The 16,288-nt window shown below is 41.1% G+C and overlaps 1 protein-coding gene across 3 annotated transcripts in view; it reads left to right on the top strand.

Annotated features, from left to right (window-relative positions):
• pcsk5b (proprotein convertase subtilisin/kexin type 5b) overlaps nt 1-16,288 on the top strand; it is an 82,047-nt gene that overhangs the window by 20,113 nt on the left and 45,646 nt on the right. For all 3 annotated transcript variants that reach the window (XM_039620296.1, XM_031755407.2, XM_031755406.2), the window contains exons 5-9: nt 70-146; nt 7,085-7,173; nt 8,011-8,183; nt 11,219-11,431; nt 12,851-12,951. In XM_039620296.1, the coding sequence (XP_039476230.1) occupies nt 70-146; nt 7,085-7,173; nt 8,011-8,183; nt 11,219-11,431; nt 12,851-12,951 (653 nt within the window). The remainder of the gene's footprint in view (nt 1-69; nt 147-7,084; nt 7,174-8,010; nt 8,184-11,218; nt 11,432-12,850; nt 12,952-16,288) is intronic.

The following is a 16,288-nucleotide window of genomic DNA, read 5'->3' as shown; positions in this document are numbered from 1 at the left end:
GTGTGTGTGTGTTACAGCCATCGTTCTGATGTTTTGTTATACTTGTGTTGACCTCCGTGTCTCCTCCAGGACCCTCAGGCAAGCTATGATGTCAACAGCAACGATGTGGATCCCATGCCCCGATATGATGCGACCAACGAGAACAAGTAAGGAAAATAAATAAGGAAATCTACCCCATAACAGAGAGAGCAAGAAATTTAATTTTAACTGTAACAGGGTTTTAGAAAATAAGCATGTGGCTTCACTGTTTTGTTTTTGCCAAAAGCTCTTCAGGATACTTTTTTTTCCTTCATTGATTTCAACAACAAGCTCTGTCCTTCAATATGTTTGTATTTGCTGAGTCCTGACTTTGTTGTGGTGCATTGAGTTATATTAGCATATTTGTCTTGATGCATGCTCAATCAGTCAGGTAAGGAAATCCCAAAAAGTTGATTCGGTTTATCTGGACGTCGTGTTTTCAGTGGGAGAAACGTTTCGTCACTCATCCAAGTGACTTCTTCAGTCTCACCTGACTGCAGTTTCTCCTTAGTCTTATAAAAGGTACATTAGCATAATGACTAAAACTAGCACCACTGACGAACAGTGGGCTGTGAGGTCAGTTTCTGCGTCATTAATATGCAAATTGTCATGAGCGTTGATCAACAACCACTGATCGCATTAAGTTCACCAGGGAGGATGCGAAAAATGACAGTTTAGCCTTCTTAGCTGTGAGATTTCCATCAGTCATGGGGGATATTTAAATGTTGCTGTGTACCGTAAACCTACGCATATGGATCAGTATTTAAGGTTTGACTCTTATCACGCACTGCAGCACAAACTGGGTGTCATCAGGACACTACAATACAGACCGAAGACAGAGCGGCCAGGGAAGCAGAAGAACATCATATCAAGTAGAGATGGACCGCTCCGATATTACGTATCGGTATCGGTCCGATACTGACCTAAATTACTGGATCGGATATCGGCGAAAAATAAAAAATGTAATCCGAACCATTAAATATCAAAAAAAGCACCTCACAAAACTTGCAACACCGCGTAACTCGGCTCAGTATGCGTCATGTGATAGAGCGGCTGTGTGTATTTGTAGCCTCGCTACCAAACCAGCATTTCATCTCCGAGGAAGTTATCCCAGAGAGAAGTAAAGCAAGTGTGTAAGTTCATCTCTGAATGTTTGTAAAGCATTCCCGCGTTAAGCTTAACAACCGATATATGGAGCGACTGCCTCTCTCTCTCCCTCTCCTGCCGCTACTTCAATCGTGAAACTGCTTAATGATCAGCTGATCGGCTTTTCTGTCGCGAGTCCGTCTCTCTTCTTTGTTTTTGGCCCACTTTGCACCAGAAAGAGGAAACCAGCGGCTGAACAACAGCAGCACGTTTAAGCTTGATAAGCTGTTGTTAGAATTGATTTAATATTACTTTCTACACCAGGATCCTTTTCTACGTAGCTGACGGCTGGTAACTGTGCAGGGGCGGATCTAGCAAAGTTTAGCTAGGGGGGCCGATAGGGCAGGAACAGGGAAAAGGGGGCACAAAGACATACTTTTCTTTCTTATTCTCATTTAAAATATGTAGCTTTTAATAAATAATTATCTGAATCTTACTCCCAAAGTTTTAATCTGATGTAAAATGTATAGAAGTCCATTACTATATATAGTAACTCTTAAGTCTATATACCCTAGTAAGCTATAGTACTTTTTCCTTTGGGAAGGTACCATCTGTGAATTCTGCAATTCTGTTGAAGAAAGATGTTGAATCTATTTAATTATTCTTGAAAAATAATTTGTTTCTGTGCATTTTTTTTTCACCCTGCATCAAATTAAAGTTGATTACATCGATTAAGCATCATGAGGTGGAGGGTGGGGGGGTGGTTCCCTATTTTTTTTTTTTTATTTTTTTTTTTTGCTGGGAGTTTGCAACCCTATTAGTTAGGTTGCTTAATATTTCTGCTAAGTACTCTTTAAAATACCAGAATAGGGAGGATGGAGTAGGTTTAAGTTAGGTTTTAAGTTAGGTAAGGTTTATTAGATTGATCAGTGTTGCTGAACTATGAAATATTTTGGGTGCAGTGTATTTTTTACACACAGGTATAACAGAATAGCTTTAGTGTTGTTGTTTATTTAAACTTGAGTATGAACTTATACAAAATGCAGCAAGATATAAAAAAAAAACAGTTTTATTGATTAAAAAACACACAATATCGGATTCATATCGGTATCGGCAGATATCCAAATTTATGATATCGGTATCGGACATAAAAAAGTGGTATCGTGCCATCTCTAATATCAAGAAGGCCCTGAGTAAATGTTGTTATCCCAGCTGGACATTTGTTAAAGCTTGGAAAGCACCTAAAGAAAGCTCCAGCTGTTCCAGGAGAGAAGAAGGACAACTGTTGCCTAGGCAAAAACCCTTAGTGATCCCTTATGTGTCAGGAGTATCGGGACTGTTGAGATGCATTTTCTCTAAACACCGCATATCTGTGGCTTTTAAACACCAAAACACGCTGCGCTAAAAATTGGTCCGCCTCAAGGATCTGGTCCCCAGACACAGAGTAGTGTAGTGTATTGGGGAAACCAAACAACCTCTGGTGAAGCAGATGGCACAACACAGAAGAGCTAACTCCTAAGGCCAGGACTCTGCAGTCTATTCACACCTACAGGCCAGTGGACACTCTTTCAATGATAAGGATGTACACATCCTGAACAGGGAGGAACGCTGGTTTGAGCGGGGAGTCAAAGAGGCCATTTATGTGAAAAGGGAAAGACCACCTCTGAAATCGAGGAGGGGGCCTAAGGGTACATCTTTCGCCTTATTACAATGCTGTGATTGCAGCCATTCTGTGAATGGTACTCATGGTCATTGATCAATGATAATTTGTATATTAATGATCAAGAAACTCACCTCACAGCCCATTGTTCATTCAGTGGTGCTAGTTTCAGTCATTATGTAAATGTACTGTTTATAAGGTTGGGGAAACCTGCAGTCAGCTGAGACTGAAGAAGTAATTTGGATGAGTGATGAAACGTTTCTCCCCCTGAAAACGCCACGTCCAGATGAACTGAATCAACTTTTTGGGATTAGCGTATTTGATTGTGACATTTGTGGGTGGGTTGTGGTTTTTCTGTTTGGAAGAGTGAGTGTGTGTGTGTGTGCGTGTGTGTGTGTGTGTGTGCGTGTGTGTGCGCGTGCGTGTGCGTGTGTGTGTGTGGGGGGGGGGAATTCGCTTGCCTGTGCACTTGTCTTGTGCCAGTTTGGCTCAGTGAGTGATTTTTGGGTGTGTGTATGTGTATTTGGCACAGCAGCCCAAGTGCCGTGGCAATGGCTCAGTCCCTGCTGGTAATACGTTGTCTTAAAGAGACACGAGGGCCACGATGCAGCTTAACGAGCTGGTTTCTGTTTTGGTTTGAATTTATATTTGACTGTGATGCGTGTGGAACAGAAATCTGGTTTATTTTTGTTTTTCGAGTTTATCATTCTCTATATGATGATTTCTGCAGATAATTTTAATTTAATCTGAACATGGTGGTCTCATCTTCCTTGGGATCTGAATACATGAGGCATGTAATCTGTTAGCTATGTAAAGGGATGAGCTAAATTTAACTACATCTGGAAACAAAATGCAGATTATTGTCAGCAGTTACATAATGCTTGTGGATTTATGATGTCTATGTGTACAAGCAGCAAGCAGGAAGGGATAAACAACTGCATTATCACTATATTAGTCTCCTTTACAGCTCTCTGAAGTAACTTCTTTGGCTCTTCTATTTATTTAACAGTGAACTTGCATATTACCCACAGCTTATTGAAATATAATTTGACAAAAATGGGGGAAAAAAATATCAAAGTCGCATCAGCCAAGATGCTCTTAAAGGTGCAGTCTCTAATTTTTTGATTAGTTAGTGTGAAATTACGTCTTCCAACAAACTGATGCATTCTCATAAACTTAGAATTAATCCATGAAAAATACATAGGAATGGGCGTCAGTTTGTGGAAGCCGCCATGTTGCCCCTTCATCTTGAATACAGTGGCTGAGTATGCCAAAGTGGGAGGAGAAGAGAAACTGTAGGTGCACGTGGGGCTTTCAGGCAAAACTTAATTAGTGTCTGACCTTCAGACTCGAGATATAAAAGGTCATACACATGTTTTATCATCTGAGAAAGGGTCCACCTCACCAAAAAAGCAAAAGCGCAAAGAGACAATCCAATAATAAAGTTTTATCCTCTTCATCATCTTCAAGCCTCATCTACTGTACTGAAGTCAGAGCTCTATGATACTCAACAACCTGCATTAAAAATGCTTATTTATTCCAGATATTGTTGCAATTATTTGTTGTCAGTACATTAGACATGCGTCCCTCACAATCTCAAGATGGCTGACAAAAGCCGGCTAATCAATAACAGCAGCTGGTTATAAGCCAACATAACTCCAGCTAACTGTCTGTGAGCCCAGCGATGTTGGGTTAACTTAAAAAAGAAAAGAAAAAAAAGGTACAAGAATGCTGGCTAATGGTGGCTAACAGTGGCTAATGGCAGCTAACAGTGGCTAACGGCGGCTAACCTTGGCTAACAGCAGCAAAAACAGCTGCATGTACCGAGAAAAAAAGTTTGGAAATCGACAACAACTCACCTTAGCATTGCTGTCATCAGACGGAAGAGAGGTTCACGGACTTATTGAGTTGTTTCAGGCTAATTTCACGAATTAATTTTACAGGCTCTTTGAGTAATTGAACGTGAGCACATATTGATGTCTGAGGTAAACAGCAGACTGACAACTTACACTCACTACAGATGGTGGCCGGAGTTGTTTGTCCTACTGTGGGCCCACCATAGGTAGGATTACACACTGGAATTGGGAGGGGTAAGAAAACTGGTGAGATTTTACACACTGTAGATTAGGTTAAGGAGGTAAAATTTTATAGTACAATATTTTTCTTTTTGTTTAACCTATTCATTAACCTACAATTAGGATGATAGGTTTTTAGGATCCCCATTTGCTGGCTTTGATGTTACCACTATTTATACAATAGTATGACTCTGTTAGATGAAGTGACTTGAAAATGTAAGATTTAGTAATAATATTCAGATGGATTGGGGTTAAACAATCCCACGAAAAATAAAAAACAAAAAATTAGAGATTATATCGAGCCTAATTCATAAAGAACCAACGAGAACACACAAATCTGATGGCTTTGTCCTTTTAAAAATTTTACAAAGTTAAAAAGTCAAAACTGTCTTCTTTTGAAACAGCCCCATTTAGTGTCATTCATTGCACAAACGTTGCATAGTTCTGGGTGAACTAAGAGACCCTGAGTGGCTGTGACACAGATGTGCAGAAAATGGAAAATACAGGCAAACAAAGACTGGAGAGACGGCCACACAGACGATTTTATGGATTACTGGAGTGAAGTGAACTGAGTGGGGGACTGTTGAAGCTTTTTGAAAAAAGGAGCCAGCAGCTTGGCTCATTAACTTTGATAAAGGGGCCTATCACTGATGTGCAGCCATTTGATGTGTTATACTTTAACCCTCACAGCTGCATTTGTGTTAACTTTTCTGTAGGCTTCTGAGGGCATCCAGTATTTGAAGGTTACCAGACCTTTACAAATGGTATATGCATTTAATATCTGGGCTGGATTAAATTGAGCATAAATCAAAAGATCCAGTGCATGACACAAAGAAGGTCATGTTAAAGTTGCTTTGTCAAGTGGAAACGGTTTGATAAACAGCCTATCATGTAAAACATAATGCTTAAAATTTGAGCATTTCTATGACTATTGGCAAAAGGATCCCCAAAATAATTTGCTGTAAAGGACTACGCTCTGTTTTCAGGTGCAAATCTGCAAACTGGAACCATTTACAGCAACAAAACCAGCATAATGTGTTCTCACCCATGTTGTGTTTGAACGAGCAGAAACTCTGACATCATTGTAACACATCACAGCACATACATCTGAAGTGTTTAGTCTGAAAACATTTAAAATTGAAGGTTAGGTTTATGAGGTTGTAAATTGGGAAAGTGCCCCCCCCCCCCAAAAAAAAACTGTGACCCCAAAAGTTTGGAAACCTTTAATGTTGAAGCAATATAGATTTTCTGCTTATAAGTATTTTTTTTTTTTTTTTTTAAATTTAGATCAATAGTAGCAGAAACACAGCACCTTAGTTAAGTGAGGATAGTGATTAAAGATAATTTCAGTGTATCATGTAACTGTGGAGCAAACTTTGCTCTGACTCCCCTGGGGTCGGGGGGTGTTCTTGATAGCTAGATGCTGGGTTTCCGTGGCAACGGTCAGAGCTGTTTCCGGGACAAGGGGGAGGCGGGATGATGCAGATGTTCTCTGCAGGGGGTGAATGCGTGTGTGAGTGTGTTTGTGCCGATCCAGAAAGTGGTGTTTTCGAGCAGGCGGCGGACGCAAACATGCCATGTTTGTTTACGCTGGTCCCTGACCTGGGCCGATTGTCACCACTGCAGTTACTGGTGGAATGTTACCCTAGTGTGTCTGTGTGTGTTTTTGTGTCTACATGTTTGTATTTTTAACTGTAAAAGGAAGTGTGAGCAGTCTAACATACTAGATTTTTTTTTTTTTAAATCTATTTCCTGTGTGCTCGTAGGGAGCACATTACTTGCATGCTGTGCTCATAAAATATCACAAAAGGACCTGTGTGTGCGTGCGTTTGGGGAGCATTGATGACTCCAAACATTTGTCCTGATAGTATTACAAATGATGAAGTACCTACTCTTTCATCCTCTGTCAGGGAAAAGAAAAGACAAGAATTGCAGAAATATTTGTAGTGTTTCTTACATTTGTACACTTCAAGCGTATAGTTTATGATTACTTCAGCAGAAATGTACATATTTGTCTATGAAAAAGCAAGGTTGCACGTCTGTTCATTCCCCTTCAGATGCGGCATGTTTATGTGGTGGTTTGCGTGTGTGATCCTGCTTGTGTATATATTTACTCATCTGGGACATTCTCCAGCTCAGTTACATGATCTGTGAGAGTGCGCGTGTGTGCGTGTGTGTGTGTGTGTGTGTGTGTATGTGTGTTTAGATTTTTGTAATAAGCTCTTCATTCCCACTCTTTCCCCAGACACGGCACACGGTGTGCGGGTGAAGTTGCTGCAGCTGCAAACAACTCCCACTGCATTGTGGGAATTGCCTACAATGCCAGAATAGGAGGTGAGCGATGTGTTATATTTGCACTTTATCAACAATGTTTGACATGACATCTTTCAGCAGAGACCCACGTCATAAGGTGTCATTTATTAGTGTGATTAAGAGTTAAGAACCTCTAATGCATTTCAAGGGATGCTGAAGAGAACTGCCACTGCTGAACTTTGTCTCATCTGGTCTCACTGCTTTTGTGATTGTCATTAACCTATGCAGAGTTACTGGCTCACTGTCACTGTGTTGGTGTAAATGTTAGGGGTTTTTTAATATCTCGTGCACATCATAATCTTACCGACAGGTTACCTGCTTCTGTTTATCTTCATTATAAACCCGACAACTGAAATGTGATTAGAAATTGTAGCACAAATGTGCTGTACATATGTGTTTCTCCTAATTCTTTAAAAATGTAATTAATGACATTTTTGAATATTTTTAATGTTGCATTAAAAAAACATCTTCCTTCAAGTTACAATTATAGATGAACACAGTATGACCAACTAGTGACACATGAATCATTGTGCTCAACATGCCTTATGCTGAAAGAGGATATAACTTGAGTTCACATCAGATTCAGACCCTGAACTGTAATTAATCAGAGTGTTGAATGAAGGTTCAGCTATATTTCTGTTATTAGTTTTGTTTTTTCACCAGTTGTTTGTTGAAAGAGAATCAGACCACGTGTTATGAGGAGTAATTCCATAGATGCTTGAAATTATAGAGGTTTTACAAACTTTTTACTTTTTATTTTTTATTCTTCTTCTTATTATTATAGCTTATTCTGTAGATTCTTGAGATATTGATCTAACTTGATCAAATACATGCTTTATTTCTGTGTTTATGCATCAGGTGTGCGAATGCTGGATGGAGATGTAACAGACATGGTGGAGGCCAGATCTCTTAGCTTGAACCCACAGCACATCGACATCTATAGCGCCAGCTGGGGACCCGATGATGATGGAAAGACCGTGGATGGACCAGCAACTCTGGCCAGGCAGGCCTTTGAGAATGGCATCCGCACGGTGGGTACACGTACACATGGACTCTCATATACATGGAGAAACATGTTCAAGTAAACATGTGATTCATTGTTTAAACAGGACTTTGGCATCAGTATTCATGTGGCAAGAAGAGATGTAAACACACACACAAAGACACACTCAAAGCAGATGTGCATTTCACGCTAATATAATTGTAGTCCAAGCTGCTCTCAGGCTATCTCTACCTGTGAAGCTCCTCCGGACATTAGAGAGCAGCTCTGCTCGATTAGCATATATTCATTTACATATTCATAGCCTGTTTTGCATAACTGCAAGCTGGTGTTGTGATGTCGGCTGAGCGGAGTGAAAAAGCAATATCAGAGGTTAAGTGGGGTGAAGTCATTTACTGGTTGTCTCACAAACGTGCTCATTAACATTAAAAGTTTACTTTAGGTGGCTGTTTCCATTCTGGGAAGCAGATGTTGACCTTTTGAGAGGTGATCCAGGGAGGGAGGGGAATCGGTGGGGCTGGTCAGCGGTTATATGGACCTTTAAATTTTCAAACTTGAATCCAGAAGATGAGAACGAAAGACTCGTGTCGCAAAACAGGAAGGAAGGGAGAGAAGGAAAAGAGTGATGGAACAGGCTGTGAGTGTTAGAAGAACAGGCCAGCCTGTTGATGACAGGCTGGCCTTTAAGATGAGGTGAGGTGAGGGGGATATCTGTCCCACTGGTATGGGTAGGGCACGTGTGTCCTTGCATGCCCACCAACCGTTTGAGCCTGAGTGGAAATGGCATGTTTGTGAGTGTACCAAGTACTTGTGCATATCTTGAAGTGGCAGTTTATCACAGAGAGCCGAGGTGTTAGAAATAACACTGACAGCTGTGGGGAGATACCCTGGCTTGTGCCAGTTTAAGTGCGATTGTTTGAATGGGAATTGTTGTTTTAGGTGTTAATTAGACTGCCTGTGTATATTTTGTAAGAGGGAGGTCCCATTAAAACATTTGCGGATTTTTTTTTTCAATAGTTTTCTGAAGTGCTGTTTTAATTTGACTCGATCAGTTTTTTTTTTTTTTTTTTTTTTTTGTTAATGAATAAAACTTTTAATCAAGGTTATTTGTGGAGGTATTGCTTTTTTATTTTTCTCAGCTGCTTATGAATGCTGTTTATCCCGTGTATTACCTCTCTCCTCTCCTTCATCGCCCTCTCTTATTCTTTGTCCCCTTCTTTCTTTTCATACCTGCTCTTCAAAGCGCTCTCCGTCCCTCTCATCTGTCAGCATTTGCTCCTGTCTGATACCCTCCCTTCACAGAGGGGCTTCACTCGCTTATCGCTGCCTGACAGAAGCCCCCTTTTGAAGAACTCCATTCTACCTTTTATTCCCGGCTCTGTGTCTGTGTGTGTCTCTGTGTGTCAGTGTGCTTATTGTGCGAGTGTGTCTTGACAAACGTTGTGAATTTTAGCACCTGTGTGTTTGTCAGATATCTCTTCTGCTGACTCCTGGGTGAACTTTGACTGTGACATCCTCAGCGTGTCTCCGCTGGGTTCGCGGTGTAGATCAAAATGAGTTGGAACAAATGTGGAAGTATATTTTCTAACTGAAATGGTAAAAGAAAAAACTGAGAAAAAATTGTATTGTTCAGTTTGTGTTATGTTTATGGCGTTCGGTTAAGGCTGCAGTCTCGCAGGAGACCGATTGGCGGTCCTGTGGCAACTTGTGGTCAAATGGAGGGGAAGTATTCCCTTACTGGCTGACAAATGGCTGCTGGCAGTTGCTGAGTAAAATTCATCACAAAGAGGTATACGGTGCTGCAGTGGATGCATACTTTGCTTTAGCGATCAGTGGTTGGCAGGGAGGGAGGAACTGAAAGGTCTCTGACTTGCCTGCATGGCTCGGGCTTCGGGAGCTGATTTCACAGCCACTGGCAGCAACCTCCAGCAGACCAGTCAGTCGAAGAATGCAGTTTACTTATAACCGGTTGTTTTCAGATGGTTGAGGCGGTCTCTCTCTACGCCCATGTAACCAGGGCCTAAAATCTGGAAAACACGCACATAAAAAACGTCCCGTCTTGAAGTCGTGAAGACTTCCTTTCTGCCGAGCAATGCCAGTGATCTATCGTTTGTATTTGTTCAGTGCTTTCTTTTCACATTATTATGTGACTGCTTTGATGTTTACATGGCAATTTCAAAGAAAAGCCACAGAATACTGAGCATAACACGGTATCTTTCTCTAGGATGTAACAAAATGGAAATGTTGAGTAGAGTGGAAAGACGGTGCGTACAAGAGTAACAAGAAGCAACAAAATTGGAGTTGAAGGGTAGAAAATGTGGAATTAAGAGAGTTGGAGAGCCTGAATTACTGTATGTCTTATTTTTGATATGCAATTCCTTTTAATCATACAAAATATTTGACAAATTTAAGTTCATAGTTTTTACTAATAAAGTGTAGTCAGACTTCAGACGTGATACAATGCAATGCACAGTTCAGGAAAGCGTGCATCTTTTTTTATGTAATTTCCTGTAGCTCAATTATTGCAATTTAAAACGAACGTAATAGTTTCCAGTAACGTCTGTCAGTCAGTCAACGATGCTGCATGCTCTGCTGCAGTGACGTGACAAGACAGAAGTGAACCTCGCTCAGTCCAAGATCCTAAAAACCCTCACTTACACAGCATGGCTCCTAGCATTGCCAACATCTTTTTTTCTTTTTTTTAGGGGGAGGCAGGCACACACATCCACAGTATTTGGCCAGTTAAAACATTATGATTACTAAACTTGGATCAGATAACATCAGTTCTGTTGCCAGACACCCACAAGATCGTTGAGGACTTTAACTGTCTGGCTTCTTTCTGATCTTTTTCTGCTCTTTTGCTGTTGCTGGTAAAGATTTGTTTTTCCTTTTTTCTTCATGCAATAATTTCTGCACATAAAGCCCAGAATCTATCGCTTTCATTTCTAAAAGACATTAAAAGATCATTTTAAAATAAAGCCAAAAGTCTAGCGGGCAGCAACTGGCTCCAAGTACTAAGACAATGTGAAGTCTTGTAATAAAAACCTCTGTTTCTTCTCCTGTCAGGGGAGGAAGGGCCGTGGCTCCATCTTTGTATGGGCTTCAGGAAACGGTGGGCGCAGCAGAGACCACTGCTCCTGTGACGGCTACACCAATTCCATCTACACCATCTCCATCTCCAGCACGGCTGAGAGCGGACGCAAGCCCTGGTACCTGGAGGAGTGCTCGTCTACACTGACCACCACTTACAGCAGCGGGGAGAACTACGACCGAAAGATTGTAAGTACTGAGTGAAGGAAAATAAGCACCAATGGGTGATGACTGATGATTTCAGTTAGCACCAAACACCACACATTTATTTGTCCACATCCAAATGATCCAGTTTAGATGATTTAAGCGTCTACCTAGGATGCCTCCTGGGTGAGGTTTTCTGGGTATGTCCAACAGGAGGAGGCACTGGGGTAGACCCAGGACACACTGGAGGGATTAGTATCTTGACTCCAGGGCGGGCCCAGGACTTGCTGCAGATATTATTTCTCTCAGCTAGTTTGGGAACACGTCTGTTTCTCCCAAAAGAGCTGAAGGAGGTGGATGGGGAAAGAGAGGTTTAGGCTTCTCTACTTTTAATGCTGCCCCTTTAACAGAGTTAAATGATGGATGGATGGAGGTATGGTGCAGCATGATAAAACCTGACAAGAACCTGGCCTCGTGTGTGCTGGTAGGTCCAGTTTTGTAACCTTGTTTAACTCAGATCAACCACATCAGTCCTGCTGACCTGCTGGGATGAGCAGTGCCTGTTGGCCTCTTAGAGTTGGCTTGTCTGCAGCGTCTTGTTGCATTCCTCATACTGATGCTACTACACACACACACACACACACACACACACACACACACACACACACACACACACACACACACACACACCCCTGAACACGCATGCTGTGTATGATTTATCGTTGGCTGTGTACTCTTTGTTCACAGTAGAACTTCATATATTTGATAAATATGAGTGTCAGCATATCTACTTGGGCACATACTGCCCTGTCGACTCTAATACTATTGAACCACATTCTGTTCTTGTGTATATGTGTGTGTGTGTCTCTTCAGATAATCCCCCAAACTTTTCGGTCCAGAAAAGGTCCTTTGATGAGGGCTAAGACTGGAAGTTAGCCAGGCTTTCCTCGGCTAACTGACTGTCTGACTAGTTCGCTGCTTAAAGTCCATACAATCAAAGGGAACATGCAGCTTTTTAATAACACGTTTTTATGCTACTTTATACTTCTTACACGGTGTTTTTCCTTTCTTCTTTAACACTAAACTTATTCCCTGTGAATCTGGTGATTTTGTGTGCTTGCATGTTGAGTGTCTCTGTGTGTGTGCGTGTGTGTGTGTGTGTTATCTATAGAAAGGCAGCGTATCAAAGCTGGAATGGTAGTTTAAAGAGTTTCAGGTGTGTCTAAATCCTGCTGATCCTCATGACTTCAATCTCTTCCCGTCTTTTTCTCCCTCTGGTCTTCCCGGTACTGTCATTGTTGATTCCTTTCCTCCACCTCTGTAATGCCCTTCTCATGGTTTCTTTCATTGTTTGCTTACGGCTTTCTGATTCCTCATCCTCTCTTTTATCATCTTTGATGTTGATTCATCATCCTGCGCCTGTCTCTTTGTTGCCTCTGACTCTCTTCACTTCTCTTTCCACAGATCACAACAGACCTGAGGCATCGGTGTACAGACAGTCACACAGGGACGTCAGCCTCGGCTCCCATGGCTGCCGCGATAATTGCTTTGGCCCTGGAGGCAAAGTAAGATCCACTTAACCTCATCCTTTCACTTCATCCCTTTGCCCTGTGCTCACCTTCTAATGTCTTCTTGTCCTCTGGCCTGTTTTGGTGTGTAAAAGGGACCACGTGAAGTTGCTCTCTTCTTTTTTTCTTTCCTTTTTTTATGATTTTCATTGTCAAAGTCAGCAGTACAGATGCATTTAATTACACTGAAATGCTGTCTTTCTTTTTATCAGTCCACATTTGTGGAGCTGTAAAGAGTTTTACAAGATGAGGTCATACTGGATAACAGATCATCTGCTTGTTTTCAGTTTAAGCGGCACATCTAGTGAAGTGTAAACTTACTGTTGGACGGTGGGCCAGAAAATAACGCGTGCCTGTTTTTGAATGTGCAATAAACTTTCATCTGTTTAGTGATGCATTCACATTTGCTGCTTCTGCGCTTTAAGCTCAGCATATTTGTGAGTGTGCATTGTGGTGAAAAAAATGCATGAATACAGGATGCTTGTTAGCTGCTGTAAAACCTGTTTGAGTGTCAAAAATTTGCTTTGAACATCCACAGATATGTGACAAATTAAAAGAAAATCCAGTAGACCTTGGCATTGATTCTGCTGGATGGATGAGCACATTCCCTCATTAGAAGAGTGCTGCCAAACACATTGGTTTAAAATCTCCCATTCAGGTTTAAATCTGGAGAGCTGGTGTGTTCGGTCACCCCCTTGCGCCCTGTTGATGGAGACCTTGTCACTGTAAACATCTTTGTATTTGTAATGACCTTTCTCCCTAATGTTACATTAACAGTAGGGAAAACAGTGAGATGGCAGCACAACGAAAAGTTTTGCAACAGTGTGCAGCAAACTTGGATCTTGCTGCTTTTGAAACGGTTGCTTTGAAGATGGGGACCAGATCTGTGACTCCGCTGGTGTGTGACAGTGATGGTGACCAAACAGCAATAAGACGATCAGTCTGCTGTCAGCTTGTGTTGCGTTATCTGCATTTTTTTTTTCTTTTTGCAATAATATAGAGATTTAACCATGATAAGGTGAAAATCTCTTTCTGTTGGCATACACAGGTATTCACATAAACTACTTACATTCAGAGCCCAGTTCAAAGCCCACAGATGTGAAGCAAAAATTTAGAAATTCCTCCACAAATAGTGACGCAGCTGCTGCAGAATGGTGGTTTAACTGCCGAATGACACAGGTGCTCAGCAACCTTCAGTTTTTTATATCCAAGTATATACAGAATACAACCAGTTGGCAACCAGTTGAATTGAGTCCCCAATTAGAAGCAGACAACACAGTCAACATGTTAGCGTGTTAGCACTCTTTTTGAAAATAAATTAGACAATAGTTATTTGCAAACCTTTGTCGACCTGTGTGAGCGTGATTGCAACCACACATTTACATCCAGTCTTATTCTACTAGTGTGACCGAGCCATAACAGGTCAAGTGGACCCAAACTGTGCCAGCTAAATTAATTTGGCAGAATAAGGTCAAAACTAAAGATTTACTGGATTTTTAAGCTATTTGTAACAAGCAGATAGGACATTTTGGGCATTTTTTTTTTCCCAGGAACTTTTTTTCTTGTTAGATTTGACTAAAGTGCCAATGTGAAGAAGCGAGATGAGAAAAATAAGAGACAGATATTAAGAACAAACAGGATTTTTTTTTCCCCCCAGTTGGTTTCAGTTAAGCGTTCATGTCTTCTCAAAGCCCTGGGTGCTCTGTGCCGGCCTGTTCTCACTTTAAACCTGTTGAGGGGCTCAGTCTGTGATACATTCATGAATTGGAGGTGCAGAGACTCTGAATTAGGCCCATCATCACATGTTGAGCGGCTCAGTTAGCTGAGGTCACTTCGTTTAACCTGGATAATCCAATCCAAATCCTCCCTGTAAAAAATATTCTCCGTTTCCAGGCAGTGCTGGACACATAAGCCTGTTTCCTCAACAAGATTATCACACTGTTTCTTGTCTGCCTGCTTTCTTCTTTTGCTGGCATTCACGTCATCTCTGTGGTACTTTCTCTGCCTTTTCTATAGTCACAATGCTCTGTGTTCTTACTCCTCCAAAATCTTTGCCTATTTATTCAAAGAGGAAAGGATGAAAGACGAAAAGGGGAAACGGTTTAGAAAAAGTCTGTCTCGTACTGATCATATCTACTCTTATCTGGTGAATGAGGGCGAGCAAACTCTGTGATAAACACATCAAGATGCCATTATGCTAGACTTCACTACAATCTCCGTTTTGAGGCAATCTTTGTTGGTATGAGCGAAGATTGGAACGGGAAACTTCAGAAAACTGCCCCATGTGCTGTTCTCTGTGGATTTTGCCAAGTTTAAGATGTTTCAGTGAGTGCTAGATTTAGCACGGCAAGCTTTTTAAAGCCCTTCAAATGTTCATTCGTTTACCCGGTCTTTGTGTCCTTAAAATGGAGAAACGTTAGAGAGAGTTACGTGGAGACAAAAGACTTCACTGACGAAAGAACAAGAAATGAGAATGAGCTGCCTGACATATGAACCTCATCTACAGAGAGATTTTAAGAAACCAAAACAGGGACAGATGGATTTCAGTTTTTTCCCCCTACATTTTCAGATTTAAAATTAAAGAAGGTGGCATGAAAAACTGTTTAGGCTCAAGCCTTATCACTGGACTGAAGTAAGGGTAAAAAATAGATGGAGTGTTTCGCTTCACCCGCCTCTCGTTCTTCTGTCACTGTGCTCTTAGCTGTCTCCCTTCAGATTGCCCCTGTGTGTTTTCAGCCATAATTACGCTCGAGAGAAGCACCAAGAAACCTATATTAGATGTCTGATTTGCTGCTGGTTTCCCCCAGCATGTGAGCTGTTCCATTAATTAGTATTGGCTTGTTTATGGGAAGGCAGTCATGGCCTAGATAACGATGCCAAAGTCACTTTTAATTAATGACCATAAAACATTTATGGACCCATAATTACACACTGGCAGCTAAGCCTATTAATATTGATCTGACCATTAATTATTCTGACTTTTCATTGGACTTATTTGTGCTGCCATCCCTTATTTATTTCTTACTTGACTTTATTTTAAGACATTAGGTCTGTTCTACAGTTACAAGTCTGGTCTCATCGAGAGCATTAGTGAGTTTTGGGCATGTGTAACAGCTTGTAAATGTCTTGCTGCATTCTTGGCATTGTGGGGATTTCTTTTCTCTGGATTTTACTAGAAATTTAAAAAGGGAAAAAAAAGAGAAAATGTGTTGTAAAATCTCCTTTTTTTTGTCTAATCGTCCTCACGTCCAGCAGAAAGTGCTTAAACTATAAACTCTTATAATTAAGTGAATTTGATTATATTTCCCGTGGTGTCAGCTTTAGGTTAGTGAAG

This window comes from Oreochromis aureus, linkage group 12 (assembly GCF_013358895.1).
Source record: "Oreochromis aureus strain Israel breed Guangdong linkage group 12, ZZ_aureus, whole genome shotgun sequence".
NCBI lineage: Eukaryota > Metazoa > Chordata > Actinopteri > Cichliformes > Cichlidae > Oreochromis > Oreochromis aureus.
This window is presented reverse-complemented; position numbering and strand designations above follow the sequence as displayed.